The 20,015-nt window shown below is 38.6% G+C and overlaps 2 protein-coding genes and 1 non-coding gene across 4 annotated transcripts; all 3 read left to right on the top strand.

Moving 5' to 3' along the window:
• The first annotated feature begins 3,938 nt into the window (after positions 1-3,938).
• LOC121989842 (coatomer subunit gamma-2-like) lies at positions 3,939-9,515 on the top strand. The gene is made up of 18 exons (XM_042544137.1): positions 3,939-4,092; positions 4,507-4,604; positions 4,699-4,749; positions 4,846-4,959; positions 5,048-5,248; positions 5,324-5,425; positions 5,716-5,823; positions 5,890-6,120; positions 6,344-6,594; positions 6,689-6,860; positions 6,929-7,084; positions 7,173-7,223; positions 7,615-7,752; positions 7,832-8,029; positions 8,100-8,231; positions 8,314-8,487; positions 8,786-9,025; positions 9,098-9,515. Exons 1-18 carry the CDS (start codon positions 4,047-4,049, stop codon positions 9,290-9,292), a joined length of 2,658 nt encoding a protein of 885 aa, XP_042400071.1. The 5' UTR covers positions 3,939-4,046; the 3' UTR covers positions 9,293-9,515.
• Positions 9,516-16,121: 6,606 nt separating this feature from the next.
• LOC121989841 (AP-3 complex subunit sigma-like) lies at positions 16,122-18,257 on the top strand. 2 transcript variants are annotated; one of them, XM_042544135.1, is made up of 7 exons: positions 16,122-16,283; positions 16,370-16,412; positions 16,511-16,572; positions 16,813-16,909; positions 17,095-17,165; positions 17,780-17,871; positions 17,985-18,257. In XM_042544135.1, exons 1-7 carry the CDS (start codon positions 16,215-16,217, stop codon positions 18,049-18,051), a joined length of 501 nt encoding a protein of 166 aa, XP_042400069.1. In that variant the 5' UTR covers positions 16,122-16,214; the 3' UTR covers positions 18,052-18,257. The 2 variants fall into 2 exon arrangements, with proteins under 2 accessions (XP_042400069.1, XP_042400070.1); XM_042544136.1 differs by lacking the exons at positions 16,122-16,283; positions 16,370-16,412; positions 16,511-16,572 and adding an exon at positions 16,579-16,747.
• Positions 18,258-18,951: 694 nt separating this feature from the next.
• On the top strand, positions 18,952-19,023 carry TRNAQ-UUG. The gene has a single exon. It is a non-coding gene; the product is annotated as a tRNA-Gln (tRNA).
• The last annotated feature ends 992 nt before the right edge of the window (positions 19,024-20,015 follow it).

The following is a 20,015-nucleotide window of genomic DNA, read 5'->3' as shown; positions in this document are numbered from 1 at the left end:
AATATTTTTTAAAAACTCCAATTTTCATTGTGTTTAAAAATTAGTTATGGACTTATCCTAGATATTCCCCCTAGAAAAGCATCATCATATACATTTAAGCAATGAACATCTCACAAGGACATTAAGTCTACCTTGATTGTGTATTCAAAAAATTTAGAATGACATGAGATGCGTAGGCTTTTTGCCTGGACTTCGGATGTTTATATCAGTGCATCAACATAAGTCAGGATAAAAAATACAATAACACATTGAGCATGTTAAATAGTTTTTTTCAGTAAATTTCTAACTGGATATTATCACTTAACTTAACTAATTAAGTAAAAACTGCTATCTTCTGATAATTAGTTAGTAACTAACTGTTAGACATTTAAGGATAATTTAAGATGAATATTATTTTTTTAAATATCAGGTTCAGGGAAAGAATATTTGAAAACTACTTTCAAAAGAGTTTTATTTCATTTTAATTTTTTTTTTTTTTTTGCAAAGTGTTGGTTTAAAAATTCTTTTGAAACTTTACTAAAACTTACTTTGAAAATGATTCAAAAATTATTTCTAAAATATTTTCAAAACTACTTTGCTTTCTGAAAAATATTTTGCAAAATGCTTCTAAAACTTCATTTTAAAACTTGCTTTGAACAACACTCTTATATTTTTTAAATATTGATTTTGAAAAAGAAAAATGAAAGTGTTTTGAAAATTACATTGAAAAAATACTTAAAACTACTTTGAAAAATATTTTGAAAGATGTTTTCGAAAACACTTTGAAAAGTTTTATAAAATTCTTGTAAAGGTTATCCTTTCACTTTGAAAAATATCTTTGATAAACCTTGTTAAAATTTATTTGAAAACTATTTTTAAAATATTTTCAAAATTATTTTTCTTAGACAAATTTCTTTGAAAACGCTTTGTTTTGCAAAATTCTTGCAAAATCTTTAACAAATTATTGTAAAATGTCTTTCAAAATACATGAAATTTTTCAATACTTGTTTCAAAAATTTTGAAAATTATATGAAGGATCGAAAAGAATTTAGATATCTCTATAATGATATGATATTATTCACTTTATGCCTAAGTCCTCATAGTTTTGCTCTGGGACTCTACCCAAAAGGCCTCATGCCAATGAAGATATATTTTTCTTATAAACTCATAATCTTTCTCATATGTTTTCAATGTGAGAGTATGTTTCAACCTTGCAATTCTAACAATATCTCCTCAAACAAAGGACCACAGGGTCCCCCTCAAGCATCGGATCACTCTTGACCTGCTCAGAGCCTCCCCTCAAGCATCAGGTCTCTCCTACTTCGTTTAAGGTTTCACCCACATGATTCAATCTTGGATCATGGCTCTGGCTCATGCTTCTTCCGGCGGTTAGTTCGGTGAAGAGTGACATCTCTCTGATACTAATTAAATGATCGAAAAGAATTTAGATATCTCCATAATGGTATGATATTATCCACTTTAGGCCTAACCTCTCATGGTTTTACTCTTGAGCTCTACCCAAAAGGTCTCATGCCAATGAAGATATCTTTTTCTTATAAACTCATGATTTTTTTCCATATATTTTCAATGTGAGATAGATTATATTTACAACCTTGCAACCCCAACACTATCTTACAAAATAGTTTGAAAAATTCTTACAAAATTTAGCTTTGCAAAATGCTTTGTTTTTGTAAAATTTAATTTTTAAAATTTTGAAAACCTTTCAAAACTTTTGAAAATTATTTTCAAAATACTTTAAAAATTTTTCTTAACTCCTTCATACAATAAACCTATAAATTTTTATGCTTACTTTAATTTTTTTTTTAATTGCTATGCTTGTATATGTATATTTTTTGATCAATGCCAAAGAGGGGGGAGGGGGGGGGGGGGGTTGGGGGGGGGGGTAAGAGTTTAAGTAAGAAAAAATAAAAAAAATATGAAAAACTTAATCCTTAAAATAATCAAGAGAATAAACTTAACTCTTTCATTTTTGTTCTTAAAATCATTTTTATATATGTTTTGCATATTTTTTTTTAACTTTAATCCAAGTTATCATTGCATAAAAAAGGAGGAGATTGTTGGTATATTTGACACCAATGATCAAATTTAAATTTTGATGAATGACAAGTGAATTAAAGTTAGATGTGTTGTTAATTTAACCTTGTTACTGAGTGCGCAGGGCTGACTAACTTGACCGATCAAGAAAACCACACACCAGGTGGGAAGTCCATTCAGGATGTGCGATTCTTAATTGACGAAGTCCATATGTGAGATTCTGGCTGGAGGTCGGGATGTTCGATTCCCGATGAGTTGAAGTTCGGATGTGCGATTCCAGTAGGAGGTCGGGATGTTTGATTTCCGAGTGAAGCAGTCTGGATATGTGATTCTGATAGGAAGACCTGGTGGGTCAGATTGGACGTCAAGGAGGTAACTTGACATTTGGTAAGTGGAGGTAAGTCACTAGAGAATGTCGAGGATGTTTGATTTCAGATGAGCTGTAGTCCGGATGTGCGATTCAAGCAAGAGGTCGGGATGTTCGATTCCCGAGTGATGAAGTCAGGATGTGTGGTTTCGACAGGAAGACTTGGTGGGTCAGATTGGACGTCAAGGAGGTAACTTGACATTTGGTAAGTGGAGGTAAGTCGCTAGAGGAGAGTGACTCAGTGAGGGCATGTTGGTTGAGGGGACAGTAGGAATCAGTTCAGTTTATGTCAATTTTGGATCATTAAACTGAGACATTGATTAGTTTATGGTCTTGGAAGGACAGGAACTAATTAATACTATTTTTATCGTGCTAACTTTGTCTTACAAGTTATTATTTGTTATGTTGGACTAATACATTTTACAGGACAAAAGGAGTACAAAGTGCCTTGGGTGAACAATACCCGAGACGCCTTCCAGGCGACGGAAGGCACCTTGACTCAAGCTATGGAAGGCATCTTCGGGAGCTTGGAAGTCTCCTTCACTCGGATAACACAGAAGACTTCCTTGACAATAAAAAGTAATTTTGTCGGGATAATTTTTGGGATTGAAGGTGCCTCCAGTGCTATGAAAGACACCTTCAACACTCAATAAAAGAGCATCTCGACCACCAACTCTTACACATATCTTCTATAAGTTTCTATGCGTTCGTTTGACGTTCCAAATACTCTGACTTCGTACTGTTACTATGCTACGATACTATTACGCCCGACTGTTACTGAGAAGCCGTCTAATACCGAACTCGATCCGTTAAAAGTACTAGTGTTGGGTAATGAAGTTTCATTATTGTACTTAATTGTTGCATAAAGGAAAATGTAACATGTTACACTTTTCCTATTATTTTATTATACTCAATCTCTTCTCCCAGTGATTCCAGAGGAAGTATTTGATGGATTACTCATATATAAATTCATGAGATCTAGATCTTAAAATAAGAATCGTTGAAGACTTCGAAATAAATAAAATCGACTGAGTTCGTATACTTAAGTTCTTCTTCTTTCTATTTCTATAATTTTCTGCTTCGTATTTATTTTGAAAGAAAAAAACTAAAAGATTTTAAACCACATGTTTTTCCTAACGTGCGCAACGATAACTAATAATTTAGTTCCTTCTTCGACTTAATCTCTCTACTAGCAATTTCATTTTACCATATGACATTTTCTCCTTTCGAGTCTCATTTACTCCTCCCTCGACTCTCTTCTCGCAAATCAATGGAAAAGTCTTCTCGCACCTTTTTATTAGGGATGCAAATGAGCTAGACTACAGCAGACTAATATTTGCGATCGTCCGCGATGTCCGGAGACTTATCGCGAAGGGTCGGGTTTTGTTATTTACTTCATCCGCTTCAATCAGATCCATTTACGGACGAGAAAATTCTAATTTTACTGCTGGCTAAGCCTAAGCGGTAGCGAAGGGTTGGATTTTGTTATTAACAATCCGGTTGCACCCCGGTCCATTTACAGACTCAGCGACCCGGTTCATTTACATAAACGCTCGATCGTTTCGGCCGAGCCTTGATACCACTCTCCTACTTCCAAAACTCTTTCCCTTTCTCCGTCGATCCCATCGGATCTCGCGACTCCGGCATGGCTCAGCCCTTCGTCAAAAAGGACGACGACCACGACGAGGAAGGTCATATCCAGTCCTCATTTTTTTTTGGTTATTTCATGTTCTATCGTTCATTCTATTGTCTTCGAGTTTACCAATTTTGATTGAAATCATCGCGCCGTGATGATATCTCACGATCTACCGTATGGAGATCTGCAGGTTTCGATATAGATCCGTTTTGGAAAAGAAATATGCCTTTTCTTCACGAGATTTGTCGGGTTTTTTTTATAGTGGATCTGAAGTCGTTGAGCGATTTGTTTTCCCTTTGACCTTGTGGTTCGTGCATTGAAGTGATTTAGTATTTAGATCTCGCTAGTATTGCTTCCGTTGGAGGAAGATAACGAGATTGAAACTCACCTGTTTTATCACTTAGATTCAAACTGGTATTTATGTGCTTTGGAAAGGAATAATGATCTCCAAATCTTACTCTTGATGCAGAGGAATACTCTCCCTTTCATGGTATTGAGAAAGGGGCTGTCCTACAAGAGGCGAGAGTTTTCCACGATCCCCAACTCGATGCCAGAAAATGTTCTCAGGTACCCATTCCAGATCTCTGCGGCTCATATGCCTATATAATAGTGTTAGATTATTCCACATGCTTTATTCCTAATTTTTACGACAAACCCACAGGTGATCACTAAGCTACTGTATTTGCTTAATCAAGGAGAGACATTTACAAAGGTGAGGTCCTGTTACTCTTTCCTGTTTCAACCGAGTTTCTATTTTTTTCCGGCTATGTTTATGTTCAAAATGGTTGCTAATTTCTATATATTATAGGTTGAGGCAACAGGTGTCTTTTTTGCTGTTACAAAACTATTTCAGTCTAAGGATACTGTGCTTAGGAGGATGGTGTATTTGATGATTAAGGAACTCTCTCCATCTGCAGATGAGGTAGACTGTCTGTAATCTGCGTTGAAAAGTTTTAGGATATTAATAGTCAATAATACCAAGGATTTGCTATTTTACCTCTTCTGTTTAGGTTATTATTGTCACAAGCTCTTTGATGAAGGATATGAATAGTAAGACTGATATGTATAGAGCCAATGCCATTCGAGTCCTTTGTAGAATTACTGATAGCACTCTTCTTGCTCAAATTGAGAGATACTTAAAGCAAGCTATTGTTGACAAAAACCCTGTTGTTTCTAGTGCGGCTCTTGTTAGTGCAGTTCACTTGCTTCAGGTATCATGTTATTGCTTTTGGTTATGCCCATGGTTTACTTTCATTTTGCGACATTTATTTCAAATATGGATACAGACAAACCCAGAAATTGTAAAGAGATGGAGCAATGAGGTGCAAGAAGCTGTTCAATCAAGAGCTGCTCTTGTGCAATTTCATGCACTTGCACTTCTACACCAGGTGTGTTACTTAGTTCTTTTACAAGGTGCCTGCATCTTGACTTGCATGCACATCACCATGGTTCATTATTTACGAATTATATGTTCACCCGCATGCAAAAGATAGAAAGCACAAGTAGAATAATTGTTTTGAGTTGCTGGAGATGACGGGTCTTATGTAATTTTAATTGGTTATTTGCTTTCAATTGATTTGTTAATCTTTGTATCATGCATACATGAGATTTAAAAATATATTAGAGTTTTTGACATAATCTCTATATTGTTTTTGCTAATTGCTTTTATGAATTGCAGATTAGACAAAATGATCGCCTCGCTGTCACAAAGCTTGTTACTAGTTTGACTAAAGGATCAGTGCGTTCACCTTTAGCTCAGTGCCTATTGATGAGATACACTAGCCAGGTATTTTCATGGACTTGAGGTTAAAGTAAACAATGTAAGATTTTATAACTAGACATTTTTTCCCAGGTAATTCGAGAGTCAAATGCTAACACACAAGGAGAGCGCCCATTTTTTGACTACCTTGAATCTAGTCTGCGGCACAAAGCTGAGATGGTTGTCTTTGAGGCTGCAAGAGCAATAACAGAATTGAGTGGTGTCACTAGTCGAGAGTTGACCCCTGCAATCACTGTATTGCAGTTGTTTTTGAGTTCATCAAAACCTGTTCTTAGATTTGCAGCTATTAGAACACTAAATAAGGTAAGAGTAATCAAAATTTATTATCTTTTTCAAATAACAGATACTAAGTAAATTCTCAGAAAATCTCATTTCATATTTTAACAATCATATATTCCAAGTTTGATCTATCCTGTGCTACACATGCATATCTTATTACTTTCATAGTCCCTTTAACATCAATTCATAGGTTAGTTATTCATTTTATTTATCAAAGAAATTGTTGAGCCCGAGTAAACTGTTGCAGGTTGCTAATACTCATCCTCTAGCAGTTACAAATTGCAACATTGATATGGAGAGCCTAATTTCAGACCAAAACAGGAGCATTGCTACCCTTGCTATAACTACACTTCTAAAAACTGGAAATGAATCAAGTGTAGATCGCCTGATGAAACAAATAACAAATTTCATGTCAGATATTGCAGATGAGTTCAAGATTGTTGTTGTAGAAGCTATAAGATCTTTGTGCTTGAAATTCCCCCTTAAATACCGTTCTCTGTAAGTAAATTCCTCATCACTTTATCATCTCTGTTAGATATTTCTTTATTGAAGGCAAACTTTTTTTTTTTTTTTTTTGCAATTTACTTCCTAGGATGAATTTCTTAAGCAACATTCTTCGGGAAGAAGGGGGCTTTGACTACAAGAAAGCAATTGTTGATTCAATAGTCATCCTTATCAGAGATATACCTGAAGCAAAAGAAATCGGCTTATTCCACCTATGTGAATTCATCGAGGACTGTGAATTTACATATCTGTCTGCTCAGGTAATTGTCATGTGATGTTCTGCCATGTTCATTTGCTTGAGTTGATTTTTTTTTCTGCTTTCTACTAGATTCTTCACTTTCTTGGAAATGAAGGCCCAAAGACTTCAGATCCTAGTAGATATATTCGCTATATCTATAACCGTGTGATACTTGAAAATGCAACTGTCCGAGCCTGTGCTGTGAGCACCTTGGCAAAGTTTGGTGCTATGGTAGATTCACTAAAGGTACCAGAACTTGTAGTTTTTTGAAAACAGTATTCTTTTTATTTATAATTGATCACTTCTTGTTATCGGCTTTGGTTATTTTCTGCAGCCTCGTATATTTGTTCTATTGCGACGGTGCCTATTTGATAGTGATGATGAGGTAACTTCTGCTATTATATTAACTAAGATTATTAGTGGCTCATAGAACTCATTTTTCTTTTCTTGAAATGTGGTAAATTTTGGTTCTACAGAAATCAGTAAAATTTATAAGTGCCTCCCCTTTCGGTGATATTTAAAGTGTTTTCTTGATATTCTTCATTCACTTACAATTCTGATTCGAGTTACACTATTTTTCAAAATGGTTCCACTATGAAAACACTAAGTTCCTATGAAAAAGAATTATATGTTTAATGGTTAAATTTTCAGCTAGTGCGATCACTGGTACAATTCATATCCATACCTTCATTTCTTAGTTATGGTTCATTGTTATTCTTACATTGCTGCCTCTATTGTTAAGAGGAAATAATCTTTTTTATCACTATTGTCTGTAGGTCAGGGACAGAGCTACACTTTATCTTAACACACTAGGAAGTGATCCTTCCGCTGAAACTGATCAGGAAGTAAAGGAATTCTTATTCGGTCCCCTGGATGTGCCACTTGTCAACTTAGAAACTAGCTTGCGTAATTATGTATGATCATCACTATAATGTTTTTGCCAAGCATGATAACTATTTCTTCTACTTAATTTACTGCCTTTTTCTAATTCAGGTGGCATCAGAAGTACCCTTTGATTTTGTTTGTGTTCCCAAGGAGATAAAATCACAACCTCTTGCTGAGAAAAAAGCTCCTGGTAAAAAGCCTGCTGGCTTAGGGGCTGCTCCCACTGCTCCCACTTCTGCCATTGATGAATATGAAAAATTGCTTTCATCCATCCCCGAGTTTGCCAGCTTTGGAAAACTTTTCAAGGTTATTTATAGCTGTTTTCAGTGTGATATCTTATCTTTATTGATATTGCTTATTCACTTTGTTTTCTCAGTCATCTGCACCTGTGGAGTTGACCGAAGCGGAGACTGAATATTCTGTTAATGTGGTGAAGCACATCTTTGATAGTCATGTGGTATTCCAATACAACTGCACAAATACCATTACTGAACAATTGCTCGAGATGGTCAGTATTTATTTAGGAAATAGTTACTCAACTAGCGATGGCCAATTTTACAATATTCTTATTTTCATTTCATTTGCATCAGGTTACTGTTTTTGTTGATGCATCTGAAGCAGAGGAATTTTCAGAAGTTGCAACAAAGCCACTACGATCCTTACCGTATGATTTGCCAGGACAGACTTTTGTCGCTTTTGAAAAGCCAGAAGGTGTTCCTGCTACGGGAAAGTTCTCAAATCTCCTGAAGTTTGTGGTTAAGGAGGTTTGTCACACCACTCAATTCAGTGGGATGTTATTATAAGCATGTTTGTAAATCTCATTAAAATTTCCATTCCTTTCTGCTTATAGTTTTAGTAAGATTGAAGATACTGCCTATCCGACTACAGCTTCCTGAGTAAATGAGATCATCAGGCTCTTTCCTTTGTTTCGTGTAGTTTAGATTTTATGTTAGTTATGTAGTCACATTAAGATCAGCACACTTCAGTAGTGCTTGGATGCTTATTTATTTATCATGTGTCACTGGCATAAATTCAACCATTCACCTCTTGTGCCATCATCAGGTGGATCCAGCTACAGGTGAGGCAGAGGAAGAAGGTGTTGAAGATGAGTACCAGCTCGAAGATCTTGAAATTGTCGCAGCTGATTACATGCTGAAGGTGGGAGTCTCCAACTTCAAAAATGCTTGGGAAAGTTTGGACCCTGACAACGAGCGCATTGATGAGTATGGCCTAGGTGTGAAAGAGAGCTTGACAGAAACCGTCAAGGCAGTTATAGATATTCTCGGCATGCAACCTTGTGAGGTTAGTCTTCTTCCAAATGATGCACTCCATCTTACCACAGAAAAAAACCAACCATGTTCAACTTCTTCACAGGGAACCGATGTTGTTCCGAGCAACTCAAGGTCACACACATGCTTGCTCTCAGGGATTTTCCTTGGCAATGTGAAGGTGCTTGTTAGAGTGTCGTTTGGCATTGATGGGTCCAAGCAGGTTGCAATGAAGCTGGCAGTTAGATCTGAAGATCTAGAGATCAGCGAAAAGATTCATGAAATTGTTTCTGAGGGTTGAATGCAGCAAACATTGTTTGGATTCATCTTTTGACAACAAATTATTTCACCTTCTGTTCCAATCTTTTTTTCCCTATACTTTTTCTTTCTTCTTCTTCCTTAGAACTTGTTCAATTCCGGCGACTGTGGTGGTTGTCATTTTGTTTGCTAAGAACTTGTTTTGCTCAGCCTTAATTGTTTGATGAATGAAATGTATTCAATTATACCATTCACCTTTTATCAAACACAAGGAATGGTGTTTTTTTGCGTTACTGATTCGGTTTGATAGAAATTTTTCATCAGCATAAATTTGAATGGTAGTCGGTGTTCCAGGATTGTTTTTCTACGGAAGGAAATTTATTATGCGCCTGATTAATCGAGTGCTTTGCGAAAAAAAAAAAAAATGATGACCGGATTAAATAACTATTTCTGTGACATCAATGCGCTATAAACGTGATGGTCCAACTTAAGGAAAAATAGTGAAAAATCAATGAAACATGACATATGCATCCTGCATATTATTCCATAGCCCTGTTCAATCATATTATCCTATAGTTTAAATATAAACTACAATTTTTTATTAATCGAGTCTTTTTCATTCATATGATTTGTCCATCCATACAATTTTTTTTATTAATTTGTTCAATCATACGAATATCCTAAATTAAATCTATTATTCCGTACAACTCGGAGGAGCATGGAGGAGGACTGCGAGAATGCTGCGGGTTGGTGAATGGATGACGGGTGCCTTGTCGGTTCATCGTACAATTATGAACGTCACACAAATCACGGTGAAACCACAATCAGCTTACTTTTGTTTGAATTCAAGAGTGATACGGTGGATTGGAAAACGACTGTCCAAAGAGATTAAGGGGTTAATAAATTTGTATAAGTGGAGTTTACGGTTAGAAAGTTGAACAGCTGATCTAGTAGGATCCCATATTCCCGATCGGCCCTATCGATGGGATATGTTCTATGTGGACCCCACTTCGATGTGGACTGGACTCATTTAAGACTTAACTCTTCTCTCTCCTGATCGATCTTATCGATCAGATAGGTTCTTTGTAGACCCCACTTCCATCGAGGACCATACTCACTTAGGACTCAACTCTCCTCTCTCCCGATTGACCCTGTCGATCGGACAGGTTCTATGTGGACCCCACTTCCGACGTGGACTGGGCTCACTTGGAACTTAGCTCCCCTCTCGCCCGATCAGCCTTGACCATCGGAAAGGCTATCCATGGATCCCACTCCCGGCGCGGCCAGACTCACTCGGGATTCAGTTCCCCTCTCTCTCGATCGGCCTTGCCGATTGGAAAGGCTATCCATGGGCCCCATTCTTGGCTCGAACCATATTTGAATTGACCTCTATTCCCACTCCCCTGATCGACCTTGTTGATCGGACAATCTCTCAATGCCCCAATACTCTACTTGGGGCTCTGCTCCCCATTTTTTCTTCCGATCGGTCTTGCTGATCGGATAGGCCATAAAAGAGTCAATGTTGACTTGCTAGACCATCCATAAAACTTTACTCCCTTTGGGGATGTCGCTACAACCTAGTTAGGCTATATAAAGAAATGAGTTCTCTGAGAAGCTCATCTTTTAGCTAATAGCCCAAAAGGCCTCCCGGCCCCAAACCCCATTTACTGATATTAGTATATCACATGGGTTTGTCAAAGGATCATATCTATGTGCTACTTACACAATATACCTTCTCCATACTGATGTGATTGATGGATGTAGTAAAAGCATAATGATGGGACATATTGGTTGATTGCAGGATGATGCCTCATTAATGAATAGATTGTAAGAGATATTATAAAAAGGGTCATTCTCTGTTGGCAAAGACACACACATATACGCATCTCCTTCTACTTGTTGCTATTTACTGTCATCTTTGCGCCACCATCGTTTTTGACTTGATCATCGGAGCGGCTGCGCCAGGGATCACCTGGCCCGCTTACTGACGATCTCCTTCTCTTCATAGGAGTTCTTGGAGCCAGTGATCTACACGCCACATCACCGACGGTCCATCCTCATTGCTCTCACACAAGATCAAATTTGATGTCGTCTGTGGGAAACTCTTCGCCTGATTCGGAATGTGAAGATGGATGACACTAGAAGAGTAACTATCACTTTGTCGCAAGAAGATATCGATTTGCTTGTGCTGTACAAAGCACGAGCACAGACGCAAAAGTGACATGCAATAGTTCCTTCCCCTTCGAAAGCATCCACTACATCTGCCACGCCATTTGAAGAACCACCTGCTGTTGAGTGAGGATCCAAGTCCAAACAGCCAATGAAGTTTCCTCGAGCATTTGACTGAATGCCCACCGAAGGCTATCTTGGAGCCAAGTGGTCCTAGGGATCTTTAACTAGAGATTCACCCCTGAGGATCTGAAATGGGGGAAGGCCCCAGCCAGTGTCAGCACGCTAGAGCGATAGGGAACACCTTTCTCACAAGAAATCCTAAAAGATAAACTACCCAAACGATTTTGGCCTTTGCTGATCGGAGAATATGGAGGTTTTGCCGATCCCGAGGATCATCTCCGCAAGTTTGAGAATGCTGCCCTGCTGTATTAATACACTGATGGTGTCAAGTGTCGAGTGTTCCTAACAACCCTCTTTGGTTCGGCACAAAGGTGGTTTGACTGACTCCTTATTGGTTCGATCACCAGCTTTAAGGATTTTATGAAGGCTTTCCTCCAATACTTCGCCAGTAGCCGGAGGTACCATAAGACCAACTTAAGTTTATTCGCTCTTAAGCAGAGAGCAAAGGAGTCCTTGGAGACCTATATAAAGAGATTTGACCAAGTGACTATGAATGCCCCTTCTACCTTATCTGAAATTCTGATAAGCGCTTTCTCACAAAGGCTCCTGGGCAGGGATTTCTTTCGTTCTCTGGCAAGAAAGCCCCCAAAAGACTTCGATAATTTATTAGGCGGGGTGGGTAAATACATCAACATGAAGAAAGCTCAATTCGCTTATAAGAAGGAAACACCTAACCTAGTCCCTCCTTTTCAAACCAGGTGGAAGGATCCTCAAGCTCCCCTGCAACGTAAAGAGCACCGACCAACTCCCATGCCCCTGGTTCAGTTGCCCCGGGCTCAACGAGGAAGAGTTGTGCAGCAAGTGAAAGTAGCTCAGACATCCTTTGTCGAGTTGTGTTGATGGATCCCTACTTTTTGAGTTTACCATCGGACCATGACACACAATACTCAAGAGTGTCAATAGTACGCTCAGGATAGTCGCCAAGCGGTTGAGCAAGGACAGCCACCTCCCTAGATTGCTCCGCAACTACTTAGACAAATAGTGTCGAGTCTTGGATTAGCTAGTAAACCAGCTAACATACAACCACTATCCAGTAATCTTCCCACCTCACATTATGCCAGGGCGTCTACGTCAACCAGACAAGAGGGAAATTAAAGTAGCACAATAGTGAGAAGAGTAGGTATGATTTTACAAGGATCCACTGATGGAGACTCCAATAGAGCATGAAAAACCCATGAATAATAACTGGAAATTCATGTGGTTAGCTCCAACCAGTAGTAATTGGAGGGCCCACAAATTAGTTTCGAGCTTTAGGATCTTGAAGGAGTGGAGCTTCCCTACGATGACGCCTTGATCATCAAAGCCATTATTGTATATTATGAAGTAGTGCACATTTTCGTGGACACGGGAAGTTCCATCTATATTCTCTTCAAGGCAGCCTTTGATAAAATGCAAATAGACCAATGTGAGTTCCAACCTATGACAACTGCCTTGTATGGATTTATAGGCAACGAGATACAACCGCTCGAATAAATCAGGCTCGTCATCTCCTTGGGATCCAAGCCACTTATGAGGACTCGACGAAGTACTTTTATTGTAGCGGATGCCCCTTAGCCTATAATGTCATCTTAGGAAGGCCTGCACTGCATGAATTTCGGATGGCCATTTTCACCTATCAAAAAATAAAGTTCTCGATAGAAGGTTAAGTGAGAGAAGTAAGAGGAAATCAGTTGGTAGTACGAAAATGCTACGTGGCCAAAATAAAGGAATGAAAGGCTCAAAGAACCCAAGTGGCCGGGGGTACACGCCATATAACAAGAAACCTTAGGCCGGCCAAGGATAGGAAAACTAAGGGGGCGCTTGGTTCGGGTAAGGGAATGGGAAAGGATATGAGAATGATTGTAAATATTATTGAAATGGGAATAATACCCATACCCCTCATATTAGTGGGGAATGACCCATTCCTCTATTTAGATGAATGAATCCGTGGGTCCCACCTTCATTTCCCCAAACCAAGCACAAGTTTAGTTTCATTCCCATTCCAAACCCCCCAAACAAGCAGCCCCTAAGGTTACCTAAGAATTGATTCCTAAAAAACGTGACATGTCCTGGAGGAGGAAGATTGGGACGATCAAGGAAGTTGAAAATGATGATATGAAAATTCGTCGGATTGTCTTAAGTTAGCTTAAGCTGATTCAGCTCCCCGTTGTTGATATCTGAGAGCATGATAGTGTATCATAGGGAGGGGATGTACAGTGAAGTTTCAAGGGACATAGAATCATAGCAAGGAGACAAGAAAAAATGCCAGAAACTTATGGAGGAGAGCGAAAATAGAAGGAGGAACGAAAACGAAGAAAAAGTAGCCGGCGAAAGACAACAAGAGCAACGGGAGAAGATGAACACATGAGCATTTACTCTAAGCTGCCACAACACCATCTGATTACTTGGATTAAAAAGCAAACTAAAATATCACCATCGTTCGATTAGGGAGACAACTGAATTCAAACCGTCAAACATCTCTTCAGCAAACCTCTCATGACTAGCGACGTGGATGAGCCACGTGACAGCACTATAGAAATTAGCATTTATGATGGATGTGACAGATGAATCATAACCATGATACTCCCTCACCTATATCACAGTGCCTTACTATGCATTTATGACACTTGCAAAATATATCACTTCCCATTATCAAACATTTATAAGGCCTGACATCTCGTTTTTTTGAGAAAGATGACAACAAAAGTAAACTTAACGAAAATGTATCAAATTGTCGATCAGATAGACAAAATTAAGATAGTGTCTAGTCAGTTGATAATGATCCTCATTCGATTAGACTTGAAGAAGAGGTTTGTGATATGATGAATAGGGAAAGAGTCATCTTGAGGGGCCAAGGGGTTAATAAACTTGCATAGGTGACAGTTAAAGTCCACGGTGGGTCAGAGAGCCGAATAATTGGCCTAGTAGGGCCCCACACTCTTGATCGACCCTATCGATCAGACAAGCTCTCTATGGACCCTACTCCCAGTCTAGACCGAACTCACTCGGGACTCAGCTCCCCTCTCTCTCGATCAACCCTACCGATTGGACAAGTGCTTTGTAGACCTCACTCCCGGTGCGGACCGGACTCACTCGGGACTCAACTCTCCTCTCTCCCGATTGACCCTGATGATCGGATAGGTTCTCTATGGATCCCACTCCCAGTGTGGACTGGACTTACTCGGTACTTAGCTCTCATTTCTCCTGATCAACCTTGCCGATCAGAAAGGCTATCCGTGGAGCCCACTCTCGAGGCGGACCGGACTCACTCGGGACTCAACTCCCCTCTCTCCAGATCGGCCTTGTAGATCAGAAAGGCTATTGGTGGCCCCCATTCTCGGCTAGGACCGAATTCTCAGGGCTCTGTTCCCACTCTTTCGATGGGCCGATCAGACAATCTCTCAATGTCCTAATGCTTTACTCTCAACTTAGACCTAACACACTCAGGCTCTGCTCCCCGTTTTTTCTCCTGATTGGTCCTGTCAACCGGACATGTCATAAAAGAGTCAATGTTGACTTGCTAAACCGCTTATAAAACTCTGCTACCTTTGAGGATATCATTACGACCCAGTTAAGCTATTTATAGAAATGGATTCTCTGAGAAGCCCATCTTCTAGCTAATAGTTAAAAACTCATTTATTGTCATTAATACAACATGTTGGTTTGCCAAACGATTGTATCTATGTACAGATACTTACACAATACACCTTCTCTATACCAATGTAATTGATGGATACAATATAAGTATAATGATGAGACAAATTAATTGATTGTAGGATAATGCTTCATTTATACGGAGAATGTGAGGGACATTATAAAAGGGGATCATTCTCCGTTTGCATAGCTACGCGCACACATATGTATCTCCTTCTACTCGTTATTACTTGCTGTCATCTTTGCGCCACCATCGTTTTTGACTTAATCGTCGGAGTAGTTGTGCCAGGGACCCTAATCCGCTTACTTCCGGACAGGATCGCAGCGAAAAGTCATAGACCATGGTTTTAATTCTCATGCAAAAGAAGAAGAAATAACAATGTCTACGTATTCCCTCCTCTGTTGTGCTCTTCAAAGCCATGGTCGGATGCGCTTGTTTAAACCTATCATCAAAATGACCAGTGACAAGAACTCCAGCTTTGAAATCAAGATCAATCTATTCAAAGCCTTGCAAGGGTAGAATGCCAATATGCAGGAGAACATATAGCATAAATAAGCTGATGGCTGGGGAGGCGATGGCGCTGTGAAGCGGCATCAGCGACTGCGCGCTTCCCGCCATCGACCTAGAGAGTTCACATCGGAAGTAATCAGGATAACAAGATCGGAAGAATGCGTCGATTCACCTCCTCAGAGTTGCGGCAGCTCTTCGGGATGGCGCGGGTTTCGGAAGGCAGGGTTTTGGAGAGGGGGCGACGGATCTGGAGGCGGCCGTCACGGTGGACCTGCACAGCGACACCATCCGTAATGGGACGGAGGATCACAAACGCATCAACGGCCGTGATCTGATCAAACACATCGACAGCGAAAAAATGTTTTGTTTTTGTTTCTTAAATCAGAAAACAGCAACGCCAATGAGGCGAATTGGGGCAAGTCTCGACCCGATCGCTTTGGATTTGGGCGGCTGGTGACCGGCGGCGACCATGATTCGCGCGGTGATCGTGATGAACACCCAGGGAAAACCTCGCCTCCTCAAGTTCTACGATTTCCAGGTCCCTTAATCTCTCTTCTTCTCCTCCCTTGTCATCTTCGTCGGGCTTATTATCGAGTTCTCTTGTTGCTCCTGTTTCATCGCCAGCCACCGGAGAAACAGAAGGAGCTCATCCGCAGCGTCTTCGCAGGTCAGGAGGCCCCCAATCTCTGAACATCCTCCTTTCCCGTACGTTCTCCGCTTCTAATTCCAACAAAAGATCCAATCTTTTTGCACCCCTTGTTGTAGTTCTATCTGGAAGACCGGACAATGTCAGCAATTTCGTCGAAGCAGATGCAATCTTCGGCCCAGTATTTTTCTGCTTTTAAACATGTTCTTGCCTTGCAATTTTTTCCTTAAATTGAGGGTGCTAATTCTTTAGGAACTCGATCTTTTTACCAATAATAAATTATGTTCACGATGGATTGGAGAGCTCGAGAGCAAAATACATCGTTTCTTGGAGAGATATTAGTAGTTCCTGAAAAGGTCTCAATCTTCGCTGCAAGTCTTTATGTGAATGTCATCATATGAGCTTTTCTGTTTCATTGCAGGGTACAAGGTTGGTCTACAAGCACCTTGCAACGCTTTATTTCATTTTCGTGTTTGACAATAGTGAAAATGAACTTGCTATGCTCGACCTCATTCAAGGTGAAAGCAAAGTGTTAACTGCACAAATTAGTGATTTTCTCCTCTAGAAAAACTGTGTGAGAGGTTTCTATGATACTAAATAGTTCAAGTAGTATACTTAACGTTCATTTTATCATATTTTTAGGAACGTCTAACATGTCCATGAATAGAATTATTCTACCTAATATGAATTCCATTGCCTGCAGTCTTTGTGGAGACAATGGATAGATGCTTCAAGAATGTCTGTGAGCTTGATATAGTGTTTAACTTCAACAAGGTACAGTAGTTAGCTAAGAGATTTGCTTGCATTTTTATCAGCAACACCTTGAATCAGTTCGACTAGCTGAGTCTGTGAGCACATTTGCCTCATTTCAAGCATATATCTTAGCATGTAACTGATATTTGAAATGCTAAGCTTGTGTTCCAAGTAAAGAAAATGTACTTCAAAAGAAATCAGGAGAAATTAGATTAGAAAACTACTTCTTTTTTTTTGTATAAAGTAGAAGGAAGGAGAACTAATAGGTTTATGGATCAGAAGATGGAAAATTATGAAATGGAATAATGCAATCTTAATGGTTATAATTTGCTTGAATATGACAAAGGCAGTATAAGCAGCCTTGTAACATTTATTGTTTGATTTGTAACCAAACCTTCTACTTCTAGTAGTGTCTACCTATGCCATTCTTGCTTATAAGTCAATTTCTCACGGTCAAGCAGGGCATTAACAAAGATGCTACGGTTTGGGTTATCCTTTCTGATACATATTTATGGTTTATGAACTATAAACTCGTACAATTTCTCACTTCATGTGTTCATTGTTACCTTGAAGTTGTTGTAAGATAATCTCAAAAATTTCATGATTCTAAATTAGTATGTGCTGTTGATTTGCAGATGCATGCCATTGTTGATGAAATCATATTTGGAGGGCAGGTGCTGGAAACTAGTTCTGAGCAAGTGATGAAGGCTGTCGAGGAGATTTCTAGGTGCATGCATATGATTTTTCTTTGCACTTTTTCTTCTCCTCATTTCTATTAAATAATATTTTCTTCTCTGATCAATAAATATACCATATATTTAATTGGTTTCTCTTGCGCAGACTTGAAAAATCTTCCAACTCAATCAGCTTTGTGCCTAAGGCTGTATCGGGAAGGTTTGGCCGCTAACTAGTTCAAGATTTCGTTGGACTCGTATACGTAGGCTCACAGTTTTGTCTGTTCTATTGCGATGCAACATCAATCTTTCTGTTTTATGATCAAGTTGTAAGGGGAGTCTTTAACGTATTGTTATGGTAATAAATATTGAAATCAACAGTGTCAACCCACCATCAAATTTTCTCGTGCTATCAAAGTCATACCGATTCTAATTTAAAGTTGGCTGCTATTGGCATGCATAGTAGCTCACATACTCGTACCTTTTCGTGTACAACATACTATAGGCTTCTCTACTTCTATTTAGAGTTGTCAATTTGGGTGGGGCTAGTTGAGTTATTCGTTCCGTCAAATAATTTAAGCAGGTTGAGTTAGAATTTTATCAACCTAAATCCGTCGCGCAGGCCGACCCGTCTAGACCCGCGACCCGCGCGAGTCGGCCCGTGACGGGATTGGGTTGGTCCGCGGGTTAAGAAACACATGCAAGTTAAGTTTTTTTGTCAATTTATTATCTTTCTTTATTATAATTTTAAAATAAAAATAGTACTTTTCATCCCACATAAGTACTCGTCTGTGCTCATTTATATTTAAAATACATGTTTATGTACATTTGCTTAATAAAACATTTTCGAAGTAAAATGTTGAAAATATGAAATATTTTTTATTTTTTTAAAAAAAAATTAATGGGCCCGTGGGTTAGCTCGCCAAACCCGCAACTCGCCTTAGATTGGGTTGGGTTGGAAATTTCTCAACCCGCCAAGTAGACGGGTTAGCTCACCCTGCCCCATCAAATGGTTGGTCCGTTATGGGTGGATCCACTCTATTACGGGTTGGTCCGTTTGATAGCTTTATTTCTATTCTCACTTTTGTTGTAGAAACTATTGAAATATTATAATAGTTATAACTAAGGCATGTGGTTCTATGGTGTAGTGGTTAGCACTCTGGACTTTGAATCCAGCGACCTGGGTTCGAATCCCGGTAGGACCTTTTTAAAATTAATTTCCCCATTTTTTAATAATCTTTTGGCCACTATCTTCCAATTAATTAAAGAAGCTTTAAATAAAAAAGGCCAAGCCCTGTCCTCGGGGAAAAGACAAGTGGTTCTACGGTGCGCTTGTATAATTAATGCTCTCGCTTAAACTAATTTTTCTGGAAAATTGTCATTTAAAACTTTAGGGCTTGATGTTAAAGTTTTAAGCACTCGAATAAACTATTTGAGATTCAAATAAGAATCCACTGTGTGGTGGCGAATCCAAACATATCTATAAAGAGATCACAGGTTAGATAGATTACTGATTAAAGTATAGAATGCTAATGGTTATATTCTTCGCTAATATGCATTCTAAATATTCTCTCTCAGCATCTCTTTCCATTTATTTTATAGATATTCTCCATGTCCTTCAAAATTCCTATAAATGTAACTTTAAGGCTAACAGTAGATAGAAATTCCTTTGTTGCTTGGGCACGTATCTTGTATGGATAAGAATTACAACGAGGCTAAATATATTATACATACACAGATTTTTTAGTGACCATTATATATATTTAATGATCGACGAATATTTTATTTTCATGATTACTATCCATTGGTCTGATGTGCGTGCATCTTTTGCTGGCTTCCTTCTTTAAAATTATATTTTCTTAATCGTCAATTTCTAAATATCACTTGGCTGGTTAAAATCATATATATTCTATCATATCACTTTCAATATGAAATCCACTTGCCGAATAAATCTCGTCGCAGTGGTTAATTAACTAGCTACCTAGATTTGGTTTTCTTAACAAGCCAAGAGAAAAATCCAAACCAAGATTTGCATAAGATAAAGTGGTACGGCCTCCGTATAATATATTTGCGGTTAAAGTATAATTTTATTAATTGTATATGTAGTTAAATAGTCAATAAATATATATATATATATATATATATATATATATATATAGTGACAACACACCCATTACCTCACTGTACTAATTGATAT

This window comes from Zingiber officinale, chromosome 6B (genome assembly GCF_018446385.1).
Source record: "Zingiber officinale cultivar Zhangliang chromosome 6B, Zo_v1.1, whole genome shotgun sequence".
In the NCBI taxonomy this organism is placed as follows: domain Eukaryota; kingdom Viridiplantae; phylum Streptophyta; class Magnoliopsida; order Zingiberales; family Zingiberaceae; genus Zingiber; species Zingiber officinale.
The sequence above is the reverse complement of the archived record's forward strand: the minus strand, read 5'-3'. Positions and strand labels throughout refer to the sequence as shown.